The sequence below is a fragment of the Stenella coeruleoalba genome (genome assembly GCF_951394435.1).
Source record: "Stenella coeruleoalba genome assembly, chromosome: 11".
Classification (NCBI taxonomy): domain Eukaryota; kingdom Metazoa; phylum Chordata; class Mammalia; order Artiodactyla; family Delphinidae; genus Stenella; species Stenella coeruleoalba.
The window spans coordinates 99,321,416-99,336,420 of NC_137157.1; the positions used below are offsets into that span (position 1 = coordinate 99,321,416).

Consider the following 15,005-nt stretch of genomic DNA (forward strand, 5'->3'; position numbering starts at 1 on the left):
GAAGAAATGTTTTACTAAAATAGGAATAAACCAAGTAATACGAAGACTTAAAACAAGGAGAAAGACAAAGGGAATTCCCAGAATGATAATAGTGAAAGAAGTTCTAAGCTGAGAGCTGACCTTAAAAAAAAAACCAAAAAACTAGTCTGGACTGGAGCGGGAAAGAGAACTCCAGAGGAAGGGATCCAAGAAGGAAAGGAAACTGGCAGATTTTCTGATGGGTGAGAGCACACTGAGAGATTTATACTTCTGGAAAATCTGAAAATAAAGTTTTAATAGTCACAAGGAAAACTTACAAAATGAAGAAAGGCAACGGGACTCTTAAGTCCAAGGAAAATAAAAACTGGTAACATAATTATAGCACACTATTAACATGAGACATAATCATAGCACACCATTAGGCACAAGTACAAATAAATTTGTATTTATACAGTCACAGCAATAATTTCTGATTAATAAAAAATTGACCTAACTACACTATAAGGGAATAGGCGACCTGAAGTACATAAGAATTTAATTTTTATACCCATTGCCAATCTCTAATAGTATGCAATCAGTACGTATAAGATATTTAACACTTAAAAATGAAGAAATAGCATAATGAGCATGGTTTTTTTGAAATATGGAGATCAAAATCAAACAGCTAAAAGAAATGAAAGTGATTAGCTCTAAGGAGTAGTAAAGAGAGTGGAGAGATGAAGAAGGGAGAATGCTGGTTTTTATTTTAAGCTTTATTTTTTTTTTAATGTATTATTTTGACAAAAATTTCTTCTAAAAATGGCTAGACTAATGTTCCTTGCTGCACTGATTATAAACAGTAATTGTTAATGCAGAATTCCACTAAATTACAGACATTCCAAGTAACACTTTTTACTATCAAAAATAACCAGGGAGAAAGACAAAGTGACTTAATCAAAACAGGAAACAATCACATTGATAATTTAATGACTCAGGAGATTGAAAATCTGCTTCCCGCTAAAAAGTAGTGGAAATCAAAGTGTGTCAAAATCACGTCTAAGGGCTTCCCTGGTGGCGCAGTCGTTGAGAGTCTGCCTGGCGATGCAGGGAACATGGGTTCGTGCCCCGGTACAGGAAGATCCCACATGCCGCGGAGCGGCTGGTCCCGTAAGCCATGGCAGCTAAGCCTGCGCATCCAGAGCCTGTGCTCCGCAGCGGGAGAGGCCACAGCAGTGAGCGGCCCGCGTACCGCAAAGAAAGAATCCACCTGCCAATGCAGGGGACACGGGTTGGAGCCCTGGTCCGGGAAGATCCCACATGCCACGTAGCAACTAAGCCCGCGAGCCACAACTAACTGAAGCCCGCGCGCCTAGAGCCCGTGCTCCACAAGAGAAGCCACCGCAATGAGGAGCCCACGCACAACAATGAAGAGTAGCCCCCGCTTGCAGCAATTAGAGAAAAGCCCGCGCGCAGCAATGAAGACCCAATGCAGCCAAAAAAAAGAAAAGTTAGTAGGTAAGTTTTCACTGAATAGAAATGTCAAAAAAGAGAATTCTCAAAACAAATTTTTTATCCTAATGGTTTCCTACAAGACAAAAACCTATCCCTCAAATTCACTATAATTTGCCCGTTGGTATCATAGTTTTTTTGTTTGTTTGTTTGTTTGTTTGGGTACGCGGGCCTCTCACCGCCGTGACCTCTTCCCATTGCGGAGCACAGGCTCCGGACGCGCAGGCTCAGCGGCCATGGCTCACAGGCCCAGCCGCTCCACGGCATGTGGGATCCTCCCGGACCAGGGCACGAACCCGTGTCCCCTGCATTGCCAGGCAGACTCTCAACCACTGCGCCACCAGGGAAGCCCCAGTATCACAGTTTTTTTATACAACTGCATGACATGATTTTCACAGTCCTTTATTACTGATATCATTACCTTACTGATAAAATAAGCCTAGCACTGCTATTTTAGCGTAAGATTATACTTTCCAAAATGCTTAGTACTACATAAAAGAAAAATTCTAGAGAATTCTGACCTGACATTAATTTTTAAATGTATCATAAAAAATAATTTAAATATAATTATTCTAGCATTTTTTTTCCTTGAAAGTGGAAGCTTCCTAAAGTGAGAATAAATTTTTACTTCAAAACAGCCTATCAATCATAGCATATGAAAGGTCACAAAAATAAGTTGTTTTGGGACATCCCTGGTAGCACAGTGGTTAAGAATCTGCCTGCCAATGCAAGGTACACGGGTTCGAGCCCTGGTCCAGGAAGATCCCACATGCCGCAGAGCAACTAAGCCCGCGTGCCACAACTACTGAGCCTACGCTCTAGAGCCCGTGCACCACAACTACTGAGCCTGCGCAACACAACTACTGAAGCCTGTGCTCTAGAGCCCACAAGCCACAACTACTGAGCCCGCCAGGTACAACTACTGAAGCCCACGCGCCTAGAGCCCATGCTCCGCAACAAGAGAAGCCACCGCAATGAGGAGCCCATGCACCGCAACGAAGAGTAGCCCCCGCTCGCCGCAACTAGAGAAAGCCCACGCGCAGCAACAAAGACCCAACACAGCCATAAATAAATAAATACGTACATAAATAAATATATAAAAAATAAATTGTTCTGCAAAATTCCTCAGATAATCAAGCTATCTTCATTCACAAGTCAGAGCAGTCATAGATTTTTCTTATTGTATTAACAAAATATGTTGTCAAGGTCATCGTTACAAACCCTGTTGCAGGTCAGTTAGTTTTTTTCACATTAGGGAACGTAACATTACAAAGTTAATATTCATCCTACTGGATAATGCTGCCCTCAGTTAACCACTAACACTACTTACAGGTATTATTAATACAACTGGTATGTACCACACATGAGAATGCTGAGTGACATTAATCTCTTTAATATACCAAATTTTCAATTAAGAAGCAGAAAAAAAGCTGACAAACTCAATATAGGACATTGTTCATTTCATACAAAATAATATTAGGATGTCTCTGTCATTTCTTTTGCATACTGTGTAAACAGAACCTACTATTCTGAGTAGCTATTAAATATTAATCTCATAACAAACTATAAAATAGATTTTAAAAATAACTTGGAAATCTATCATTTCCATTTACTCATGCTTGCATTTCATTGTCAAACAAATCCTACATAGGAAGCGATGTTTTCCATCAAGTATATCTGAAATTCCTAATTTCATAAATTCACCAGCCCCTGTTCAATTTCTTAACAAAGTACAAGCCTCACCTTGCTTAAAGCATAGAGATCCAGAATTTTTCTCTCCACCACAGGGATCTTGAGGGTAGACCCCTGAAGCTCCCAAAATTTTGCTAGTTGATCCAAGAAGTCCAATCTCACTCTGGTCATTGCCTGAGATTATTAAAATACAGAAATGAGAGATAGGAATTAAGTTTTAGTGAAAGTAAATGAGTTTTACTTAACAAAGGTACTCATTTCTTTAAAGAAATTCAGACTTCTCATTACTGCTTAGTCCAACGTTATAAGTCAATAAAAAAGAAGCAAAATACTTCTATTAAACTTTACTAAGACAAAAAAGTTACTCTAATATATGTGAAAAGTTCTCATATTATCAACCACAGCAATTTTTTGTAAAAGTTAACTTTAAGCTAATCAGAAAATTTAGTAAATCGAATTATTTTTTCTAAGCATTTTCTAAGCATTCTAAACCTGTCATTTCATCTAGAGATAATATGCATACTTCAAGTACACCAACTCTCCACCTCACTGATATTAAGATCCTCCATCAAATATCTTATAAGAGACTAAAGGAAATAAAAAAAGGTATTAAAATCTCAAAAAATAAATGCTTTAGGAGCAGCAAGGAAAAAAAACAAACTCAGCATGACATATTAAGCCCTAACTGTCTAAGATTTCTCTTTTGTACTCTGGAAGTTTTTTACCACATTGAAGAATCTTCTGAAAATCTCAAAAACAGGAAGAACAACTATCTAAACAGATTTCAACTTAGAAATTTAAGAGACATTCAAAATGTTTAAAGGGAGACCTTAATAAATCAGATTAAGAGTCCTAGAAAAGTTCTGTTAGAGCAAAAAACCAAACAAACATACAAAAAACACCTTGGAAAACTAGGTTTTTTTAATAGAAGAATTTTTAAAACGGTTTTCCAAAAACTACAAGATACAGAGTCCTCCAACATTAACAAAAGAAAAATTTATTAGAATAATTAGCACTGAAGAAAGTAGAATTTAAGAATTCCAGTTCTCTAAAGCTAAATACTGGATATTTCCACCGTGAAAAACATGGCTAGAGATAGTGTCCCAAAATACCAGTTAAGCAGAAGAAACTGTAATAACTACTATAAACAATTTTTTTTAATCGGAAACTTCCTTCCATTCAGTCCCAATTAACATTAATTTTGAGCCCTGGTACATGAGCTTCTTAAAGTTCTCTACCTGGAGTCCTGATATAAAGAATAGATCAGGAGACAGAAACGGTGATGTAACAACACTCACCTCAAGTTCATTCAGACGCTGGACTCTGGGAGTAAAACGGAAACTTTTTACTTCACATGCAAATGGAGGCTGCCAATCCTAAATAGAAAAAATTTCTTCACCATATTGGTTAATAAGCAAGGAATGCACTATTCATTCCCTTAATTTAAGGGGTGAGTTGCCACAAATCATGTTGACAACAGATCAACTTACAAGTCTTCTTTAGTTAGAGACTGAAAGAATAATATTTTTTAGATAAAATAATTTATTATTACTTATCTCTAACATTCTAATACTAAGCTTATTTTATCAATTTTCTCCTCAAATCTCACAGTCCCATCATTTATATCTGACAATTACGCTTTCCCCTATTACTCAAGTGGAATGCAATAAGCTCATCTCAATACAGCATCTAGTAAACATCCAAGTTTATCAAAATAAAAAGAAAATAGAATTTGAAAGAAACAAAAAAAGGTAAAATTAAAGACCAAAAAGTAATGTTTTAGAAGTACTTATGTAATTTGACAATGTGTTTTTTCATTCATGTGGAATGTGACACAGCACTTTAAAGTCTATGTTATATAAATGTTTTGTTCAAAGCCCAGCTTCTGGGCACCCAAATTTTTTTTTCAATATTAAAATTTTTTAAAAAATAGCAAACCCACAGAACAAGGACAATTTCCAGATTGGAGATGTGGTATAACTGAAATGAGACAGCACATTTCAAGTAGAGTTCCAGAGACCATAGTTTGATTTAGCCTAAATAGTAATCTATTTAAAAATGTGAAAAGTAGTAAAAAATTTTTATCTTACCTTGGAAACTAAAGAAATCCACCAACATTGAAATTAAATTCTGCTTGTAAACAACATTTATTTTCGATAATAATATTGTGACACAAAGAGAAGGTATATTATTTCAACCTTTTGTAAGTAAAAAAAAGCTATACATATATATATTTTTTTTTAAACTAAAAGGAACCTTGTATAGAATTTCTAATTCATTAAAGCAACAGAATAAATGAAAATATGGTTTAGGAAAAGCCTCAGTGCTTAAGGTTTTGTCAATATCAGGTAATCTTGATAGAAAAAGAATTAAGTGAAAATAAATTTTTCATAAAATAGTTAAGTGAACTTTGGGGAGGATGCCAATACACGTACCACCACTCATCATAGCAATTATTTGTTAATCCTTTGCTTGCAACTGATAGTCTATAATCTTAATCAAATTCAATGAGCATAAAGGAAGTAGCTTGCCTAAGTTTTAGAAACAAATAGATTGATCTAGATTCAAAATCTACTTTGCCATTGCCCAAGATCACACATCTGATAAGTTATTTAACTTATCCAGACTTGTCTCATCTGTAAAATGACCTTATTTACTTACTGAGGCTTCAAAGAATATTAAATGAAAACATCTGTAAATGCTACACTAACTGCTCCTCCTCCCCCCTCCATCTAAGCTCTTTTTATTCACTGTGGTAGTTTGCACACTTCTGTGCTAGTTTGCGATGAGAGAAGCTTTTTAAAATGCAACAAGGTGTAAAAAGACTGGATTTTATTTTATTACTAGTAGACAAAACATAAAGCAAGATATCCCTTTAAGGAGCACTAAGACATGGTTCACAAACTTTAATGTTCATTAAGAATCAGGAAAGTACTTGCTAGAAAAGCAGTTTCTAGAACTTCCATATCCCGAAACTGATTCCAGTCTGGGAATGAGGCCTAGGGATCTGCATTTTCACAAGCATCCGGTCGACCCTAGTGCAGGTGGACCAGGAACATCATTTGGAAAGCACTGGACCTAACGGGTAGAGAGAAAACCTTTGACCTTGAGCAAACCCTCAACCTCTTGGGGCACTAATCCCCGCAAAACAAAGAGTAGTATCAGCTTTCCTCGCCGTAAAGACAGGATCCTAACTAACCTAGAGGCAAACCCAGTTACGTGCAATAACTGCGATTCTTATGTTTTTAAGATTTCAACGTTTTCTTCCACCTCCATTATTGACAAATTTTTTCTAAACCTCTAAATGTTTAAAGTAATTGCTACTTTTTCCTTCTCCTCCCCCGGGAAGACTTTTTTTCACTGCCGCGGTAATCAGTCTGGGGTGCTTGTTTGGGGATACCACCTCAAGGGACAACTAGAGCTCAGATTACCACTTAAGAAACCTTAGCCCTGAGATGAGGCCTGCAGATACTTAATAAATCAAGCGTCAGCAGGGCTAGGAGGAAGCAAGAGCCGACGGAACGGCAGTTTTTCCTATCGCACTGTAACGAGGATTATACGCGAGGGTAGGGCTGTCACGTCACGATACTTCAGTCACCTTACGGCCAAAGAAAGGCCGAAAGCCTTTGTTACCCTTGCCCACAACCCAAGAGGGGAAGAAAAGTATCAGTTCCCAAGCTCTTGGCGGATAGGCCCCGGGACACGACTCTCGCGTCCAGACGTGCCTACCGAAGACCCCAAAGAAACCAAAGCGGAAACACGGAGAAACTTAAAGTCCAGGTGTCGAGACGCCAGTGCGAGCGAACGCGAAAGGGCAGCGGACCGGGAAGTCGAGCTAAGCCGATCAGACTCCAGTACCTTGGGCGGTCGGATTTTGCAGATGCCGGTTTTCTCCGCCAGGGGCCGGATGCGGCCGATGAAGCTGAGCGGGTCTGTGAACTCCTCCCAGCTGGGCTCAAAGACCGGGCACTCCGGCGGCGGCACGAACTCCGCCGCGTAGCCCCCCGGCCCCACGGCCGCCATGGTGGCACCGGGGGCCCACGGGGAGAAACGCTGGCTGGGGCCCGGTGATCGCGCTCACGTCCCCTGACAGGGGCCGAAGCTCATCTTCTCGGGCGAGACCCGCTCAACACACGAACCCCCAAACCGCTTCCTCCTGCGTTTGTTATTGTTTCCTTCGGGGCTTTTCCTCTCGGATCGGGGCTCACCGGAAGTCGGCGTGCGACCAAATCCCTCCGCCAACAGAAACAGGATCCCTCCGCAGCGACGTGTCGCCCCGCTACGCGACCTTCCTTCCCCCTCCCTCTCCCGGCAACGCAGGTCGCTCCTTGGTTCCTCGTGCGCCGAAGTTCCGCGCTGCCGACGACTCCCAGCGGCACAGCCCGGCGTCCCAGCCGCCCCTCCTACTGGGCTGTGGGGGAAGCGGCCGGACCGAGCGGGGCGCTCTTCCGGCGCGGAGGATGCGTAATGCGCCGGGGGCAGAGGTTCTACTTCCGGCGAGCGGAGCCCGGTCCCTCTTTGTGTACAAATGGACCGGAACACAAGCGACCGGACCTCGCAGGGTTGCCTGTTTCAACCTCCGTGTCTGTCTGTTTCCAGATAACTACCTTTTCCGGCATCGCCCTTTTTTTAGTCCTTTCACCTTTGGTGTCCCTCTCGAATAATCTCGTTCGGCCACTTTAATCCGCCCCATCTCCATAGCAACAAGTTCGGGTCCAGCCCACCCTCCCGAATCTCCCCGTGGGCCGGCCTTCGCCACCATCCGGGAATTGATTTCGTCCTCCGAGAAGCAACGGCTGTTGACCTTGTTTTTCCAACCGTTGGAGCCTTTCTCAGTTTTCTGTAACAGCTACGGCAGCTGTTCTGGCCCTGCTTGTCGAACATCTCTGTGCCGGCGGGCATAGACGCTTCCTCCAAGTTGCTGAGAATGACGCAGAAAGTACTAAAGAAGAAACCGTGAAACGGTAGTTCTTGTATTATCTATTGGAAGGAAGACTTCCTTCCCAGGGCTTGATCTCATGTTCCCTTTCAATTTAAGCTTCCCCCAGGACCTAAATTGCCAGCTATGGCTAATGACTACCGAATCTGTACTTGCAGCTTGGACTCCTCCCCTGAGTTACAAGCCAGTACATCTAGCTACCTACTGGACAACTACACTTTGGTAAACTCAATGTGTCTTGAACTCATAGTTCCCTACTGTTTTTTCAGTGTTTCCAGTTTCCACGGATGACTTCATTCATCTATTCAGTTGCCTGATCCAGAAATCCAGAAATAATCCTTAACTCTTGCTCTCTCACTACCCACATACAACCCTGTGTCAAGTCTGGAGATTCTATCACTTAAAAACCTTAAATCCACCCATGTCTCCATCCAAATTATCACGATCCTAATTTAAATTCTCTCTCCCCTGGACTGTGATAACAGCTCAGTTCTTGCCCCCTGTCACATCTCTTTCCTCTCATTTATCAGGTTGCTTCGTCTAAAGTCCAGAATTCACCTCGTCACTTTTCATCTCCAAACTCAACTCCAGGGACTTCCCTGGCGGTCCAGTGGTTAAGACTCCGTGCTCCCAATGCAGGGGACATGGGTTTGATCCCTGGTCGGGGAACTAAGATCCCTGCAAGCCACATGGCAGGGCCAAAAACAAACCAAAAACCAAAACAAAAAAAACCAAACTCGACAACTCCAAACTCCTTTATTGTTTGCTGTCTTACCCCCAAGCTTCCTCTCTTATGCTTCTCCATGCAGTACAGAGAAACTTTTGTGGTGACTTCAATGCACCATGCTTTCTCACCTCTGAGCCTTCACAGATAATGTTTCCCAACCCCCACAGTTTCCTATATCCCTTTTCTGGCTAAATTCCTACTCATTCTTTATCAGATGAAGTTTGAAGGCAGTTTGCAGGAGAATTCCATCTTGCTTGAGGAGGCTGGCTTTTCGTTCTAGTCAAGCCTTCAACTGATTGGATGAGGCCCACCCACATTATGGAGGGCAATCTGCTATACTTAAAAGTTCATTGATTAGATGTTAATCTCATCCAAAAAAACACCCTCTGAGTTAACACATCACACTGTTAATATAAATATATTTGATGACTAATAACAATATTTTCCAAAAGAAATTTAGTGAAAAGGGTGGCATTGGTTTACAGTTTTTGAAATTTTTAAAAAAATATTTAGCTTAGTGGCATCCAGCTAGATTCTCATATCTATTTCTGCCCTCAATCTGTTGTGGTATGTTGTTTGGGTTAAAATATATGAAGAAAATCCAACACCACACAGATGTGAATGGAAAAGGGACAAGTATTTTTTAAAATTTTAGCCTTTTCAAATCATTGTAATTTCTTTGAGGCTAGCAATGTGGAATCTAAAATTTTATCAATGAACTTTTTGTACTCTGTTGTATTAAAATGGTAGTCAACATTTGTCCTTGAATGGACTTTTTACCCAGTCATTTTGTAACATCATGCATTGATCATTTCAAAAATGTTGGTTCACTGAGTTATACAGATCTTCCAAATGTTGATGCAGATCATATATTATTTTTTAAATCACAAAAATATTACCATTGATCTTATCAAAAAATTAGGAAGCTGTCAAACTCATACTGACAGAAACAAGTTTTCCAAAATTACAATTTTTACTTGAAAAGCTCAAATATTCATTATCAACAAATACCATCCATTGTTTCCACTGAAGAGATGGGCTCACATTGTTCATCTTCAAGAAAATGTCTGTCAGAAACCTAGATCTGAATAACTATAGTTTGTCTATTAGGCCTTCTGGTGTTCCATGGAAAAAATGGCTAGTTTAGCTTGTGTTTTCCCTTGAGCAGACACTCCCACTTGGTGCAGAAGTGCACCATGTGTACTTCCCATTTCATCACAGACTATTAAAAAAGACATGTATTAAAGAGTCAAGGTTTATTAAAATGAATATTTTTACTGCTTCATCTGGTATTCTTAAGTAAAACTGGCTTTTTTTAAACCGTGAGTGCATGTGATGAAGACCACTTCTACAGTGTGTTGGTGCCACTGTGATGTGTGTGTGCTACAGGACCAGCAATTTCACCCACCATTGCCTTTGCACCATTGGGGCAAATATCATTGGTGAAAAAGGAAAATAGCATCTTAGTATTAGTATGAAAATACTTTTGACTGCAAGACCTTCAGAAAGTATCTCAGGGACCAAAGGGGTCTGGGGACAAATAGGAGTCTGTAGACCACACTTTGAGAACTGCTGGTTTATCCTATAATTTGAATTAACATAATAAAGGAGAAAGGACTGGAAAAGACCTGCTTTAAAAAGAGGAAAGAGGGACTTCCCTGGTGGCGCAGTGGTTGAGAGTCCACCTGCCGATGCAGGGGACACGGGTTCGTGCCCCGGTCCTGGAAGATCCCACATGTCGTGGAGCAGCTAAGCCCATGCGCCACAACTACTGAGCCTGCGCTCTAGAGCCCACAAGCTACAACTACTGAAGCCCGCATGCCTAGAGCCTGTGCTCTGCAACAGGAGAAGCCACCACAATGAGAAGCCCGCACACTGCAACGAAGACTCAACGCAGCCAATAAATAAATAAATAACTTTTTTAAAAATAGAGGAAAGAAAAGTAAATAACCTATTAGAGCAACAGTCTCAACAACAGATCTTTGATTCTTAAATATTTAAACATTTAAGTTTTTACACTGTATATGTCACTAGGTTCTTCTAAAATACAATAAAATGGGTTCTCTGACATACTTTAACATTACAAGGAATCAAGTATAATTAACAAACCCTTAAATTCATTTAGGCCAAAATAATGACAGTTCATTTTGTATCTGGTGGTCTGTGATTGAATTCAATTATGTTCAATTCAATCAACATTTCTCTTAACATTTGGTTCCCACCCAATGCTATGTTTGATCACTTACTCCAGTGCTTCTTAACGTGTGTCAGAATGGAGTCTGGGGAAGGCATGTATATGGACCTAGCAAAACCAGACTTAGTATTTAGAAAAGAGACAAAAATTGTTATTTGTACTACAAAGTAGAGAAAGTAAAAGCCAACAGAGTCAATTAATAGGAATACATATACTATATACATAAGACACATTTTTAAGTGGGGTTTGGGAAGACAGACTGCAAGTACTTCATAGGGGACAAATTGGAATAGGAGGGAGAAATTCAATTTTTATGAACTATACAGGTTGAAAAGCTATGGCTTAAAATATCCCTTCTTCCTTTATCATGATGTTTTTTGTTTGTTTGTTTTTATTTGGCTGCTCTGGGTCCTCGCTGCCGCACACGGGATCTTCGTTGTCCCATGCGAGATCTTCATTGTGGCATGCGGGATCTTTAGCTGCAGCATGCAGGATCTAGTTCCCTGACCAGGGATCGAACCCGGACCCCCTGCATTGGGAGCGCGGGGTCTTAACCCCTGGACCGCCAGGGAAGTCCCTATCATGATGTTTATAAGGAAATAAGTTGACCCTCGAACAACACAGGGATTAAGGGCACCAACCCTCCATGCAATCAAAAATCCACTATGATTTCCAGTCCACTGTGTCCATGGTGCCTCAGTATCTGCAGTTTCTCCTTATCCACAATTCCACATCCATGGATTCAACCAATCTGAGGTCATGGAGTTCTGTAGTATCTACTATTGAAAAAAAATCCATGTATAAATGGACCCATGCAGTTCAAACGTGTGCTTTTCAAGGATCAACTGTAATCATCACTTGAAATATTGCCTTAAAAAAATCTTCAGATCACGTTCCTACCAGAGCCATTAAATATGATGTAGGCCTGACACTTACAAGCGATCTCCAAATTCTTATGAACTGCTGCTGTGCAATACTGAATTAATCCCTTCCTTTATAACTTCCTTTTCTGTATCTTAATGTTTAAATGAAAGATCACTATGTTAAAAACTCTGGGGACTTCCGTGGCAGTCGAGCGCTTAAGACTCTGCACTTCCACTGCAGGGGGCATGGGTTCGATCCCTGGTTGGGAAACTAAGATCCCACATGCCATGTGGCATGGCCAAAACAACAACAACAACAACTCTGATATAAATGTATTTTCTTAACCAAAGCTCCTCTATATTTGTCTTCTCTTTCTTCTCCTGGAATACTATGCTGTACTAACTGAACTTATTATTGGCTTCAACATTGCCTTAAAATTCCACAATTTTTGAAAAAAATTTAAACCTTGACGTATTCTTCATAAGTAATTGATAGTTTTATTTTATCTCTTCTTCAAGACAATCAATGAAAATATTTGTACCTTAACTGAAGTCGACAGAAACTACTTGCAAATTATCACTTTTTATTGTCCTCCCTTAATTAAGGCATCAACAACTACTTTCAAATCATTCATATTTAAACACTCATATTTAATCTATGGCTACCTTCCCTCAAAGTGTCCACAGCTTATGCTTTACCCAAGATATAAGTATTAGTTACTTCACTATGATTTAATTTGTATGACCTTGAATGGATTCCTAATCACCTATGCTTTTCCACTGAGCAAATAAAGGACTGCTGTAAGGCGAGGAACATCATTATCAATGAATTTAGCGTGGTGCCAGGCAATCTTCTATGTGCTGGATATGTGGGCAATGAGCAACAACGAGGAGACAAAGTATGTCTCCTCACAGAACTTAGATTCTAGCGGTGAGGAGAGACAAAATCATGAGCACTCGCAAATATATACTATTCTAGGCAGTGATGAGGTCTTTTAAAAAGTAGAGAAGGGAGGGTGTGGAGGGTGTTAAGCGGGGGATAGGGCGGTCAGAGAAGGACTCAAGATTGATGACATCCGAATAGAAGCTGTGCTTTAAAACATATAATGGGGCTTCCCTGGTGGCGCAGTGGTTGAGAGTCCGCCTGCCGATGCAGCGGACGCGGGTTCGTGCCCCAGTCCGGGAACATCCCACATGCCGCGGAGCGGCTGGGCCCGCCATGGCCAGTGAGCCTGCGCGTCCGGAGCCTGTGCTCCGCAACGGGAGAGGCCACAACAGTGAGAGGCCCGCGTACCGCAAAAACAAAACAACAAAACAAACAAACAAAAAATATATATATAATGACAACTTGCTACATGAATATCAAAGGGGAGGAATAACATCCAATTAAGTAGATGGTATTTGCATTGGCCTTGGTAGAAATTTATGAAGATTCATGGAAAGGGTCAATCCAGATAGAAGAGTGTGAGCCAAAGGTGGAAAGCACATGCTACATTCAAGAAATAACTAGTTATTTATTATAATGGAGAAAGTGTGGTCAGACTGTGGCAGTGTTTGAGTGCCCTATTATTATCTGGATTTCATTCTCTACTCTGTGGGGAGTCACCAGAAGTTATGAGCAGGAGTATTGAGACAGGCTGGGACCTGGGACGTGGGACCCTTTACTGCAGCGCTTGCAGCTGAACAAACATCTTCTCCTCCAGCAACAGAGCACAAAGAAACTATAAGGAACTAAAAATAACTGCATGCATCTGTGGTGGGGCAAATTATGAACAATAAGATACAAAAAGGCCAAAACCCACCTGCCACGATCCCTGCACACAGCACCACCAGGGGGGTAGGCAGACGCCCTAAGCCACCCCTCAGGCCGATCCACCGATCCATCCATACCCTCACCCCAGTTAAGGGACCATCTCACCACCCCCGCTTCGGGGAGCCAGCAAAGACACCTGTTTACTTGTTTTCACTCCTTCCTGCTGAAGCATGAGCTCCAATAAAGCCTTGCCTGAATTTCTCTTCTGGCCTCATCAATTTATAATGATTAAAGAGTCCAAGAACCCAGGTCGGTAACAGTATGACCTATCCAGAAGTGTGCTTTAAAAAAAAAAAAAAAAAAGCAGCTTTTAAGGAATGGATTGGAGAAGGAAAAAAAGAACCCGAGGCAAAAACACCAGTTAGAGAAACCTATTGAAGTAATCCAAGTTAATGGTAATGAGACACACAATGAAAATAAATAGTAAGATATAAATTTGAGAACTAGTAGGAAGGTAAGATCACCATGATTTGTTTTTTTAAAAAATGCAGGTGCCAAAAGAGAGACAAAAGTACTGAGCCAAGGTGTCTGGGAAAATCTTGATATAACTAACAGGAAATCACAAAAGGGGAAAAAAAGTAGATTTTGAGGATGGCAAGTTCCTTTTAGACTTCCTTAGGTCTCAGACCAGTGAAGAGTCCCAGCTTTTCCATACCAGTAGTGTTACCAACCAGGGTCCTTGGATTTTTCAATCAATAGAAATTGATAAGAGGCCAGACGAGGAATTCAGGCAAGGCTTTATTGGGACTCATTCTGCAGCAGGGAGGGAGTGAAAACAAGTAACAGGTGCCCTTGCTCAACCCCGGGCCGGAAGGGTGGCTTAGGGGGTCTGCCTACCCCCCCGGTAGTGCTGTGTGCACGGATCGTGGCAGGTGGGTTTTGGCCTTGTTGTATCTTCCTGTTCCTGTTTTGCCCCAACTGTGCAGGCATTCAGTTATTTTTAGTCTCTCATAGTTTCTTTGTATTCTGTTGCTGGAGGAGACGTTTGTCCAGGTGCAAGCATTGCAGTAAAGGGTCCCACATCCCAGCCTGTCTCAGTAGCTGCAGCTCTGATATTAAAGTGCCTTTCCCCCTACACCCAACTCTTCTGCAAAGATGAGATCACAATTAGCTTTTGAACTAACATATATGATTAAAGACAGTTTCTCACACCTCTCAGGAAAAGGAGGGTGTGTCTGCTACCTGATAAAAACAACATTTATATACATACTCCTCTGACTGTAGAAACTGATCCACAGGTCCTGTCTTGGCTCTACACCATCAGGTCATTGAAGAAGAAACTATCTTCTTAAGGCTCTTCACCTCCTTGA

General features: G+C 41.0%; 1 protein-coding gene across 2 annotated transcripts in view; it reads right to left on the bottom strand.

Moving 5' to 3' along the window:
- Positions 1 to 7,604, bottom strand: part of KDM5A (lysine demethylase 5A) — a 76,634-nt gene extending 69,030 nt beyond the window's left edge. For both annotated transcript variants that reach the window (XM_079938599.1, XM_079938598.1), the window contains exons 1-3: positions 7,018 to 7,604; positions 4,458 to 4,535; positions 3,211 to 3,333 (exon numbers count right to left, since the gene is read on the bottom strand). In XM_079938599.1, coding sequence (XP_079794725.1) covers positions 3,211 to 3,333; positions 4,458 to 4,535; positions 7,018 to 7,182 — 366 coding nt within the window. In that variant the 5' untranslated portion in view covers positions 7,183 to 7,604. The remainder of the gene's footprint in view (positions 1 to 3,210; positions 3,334 to 4,457; positions 4,536 to 7,017) is intronic.
- Positions 7,605 to 15,005: the final 7,401 nt, after the last annotated feature.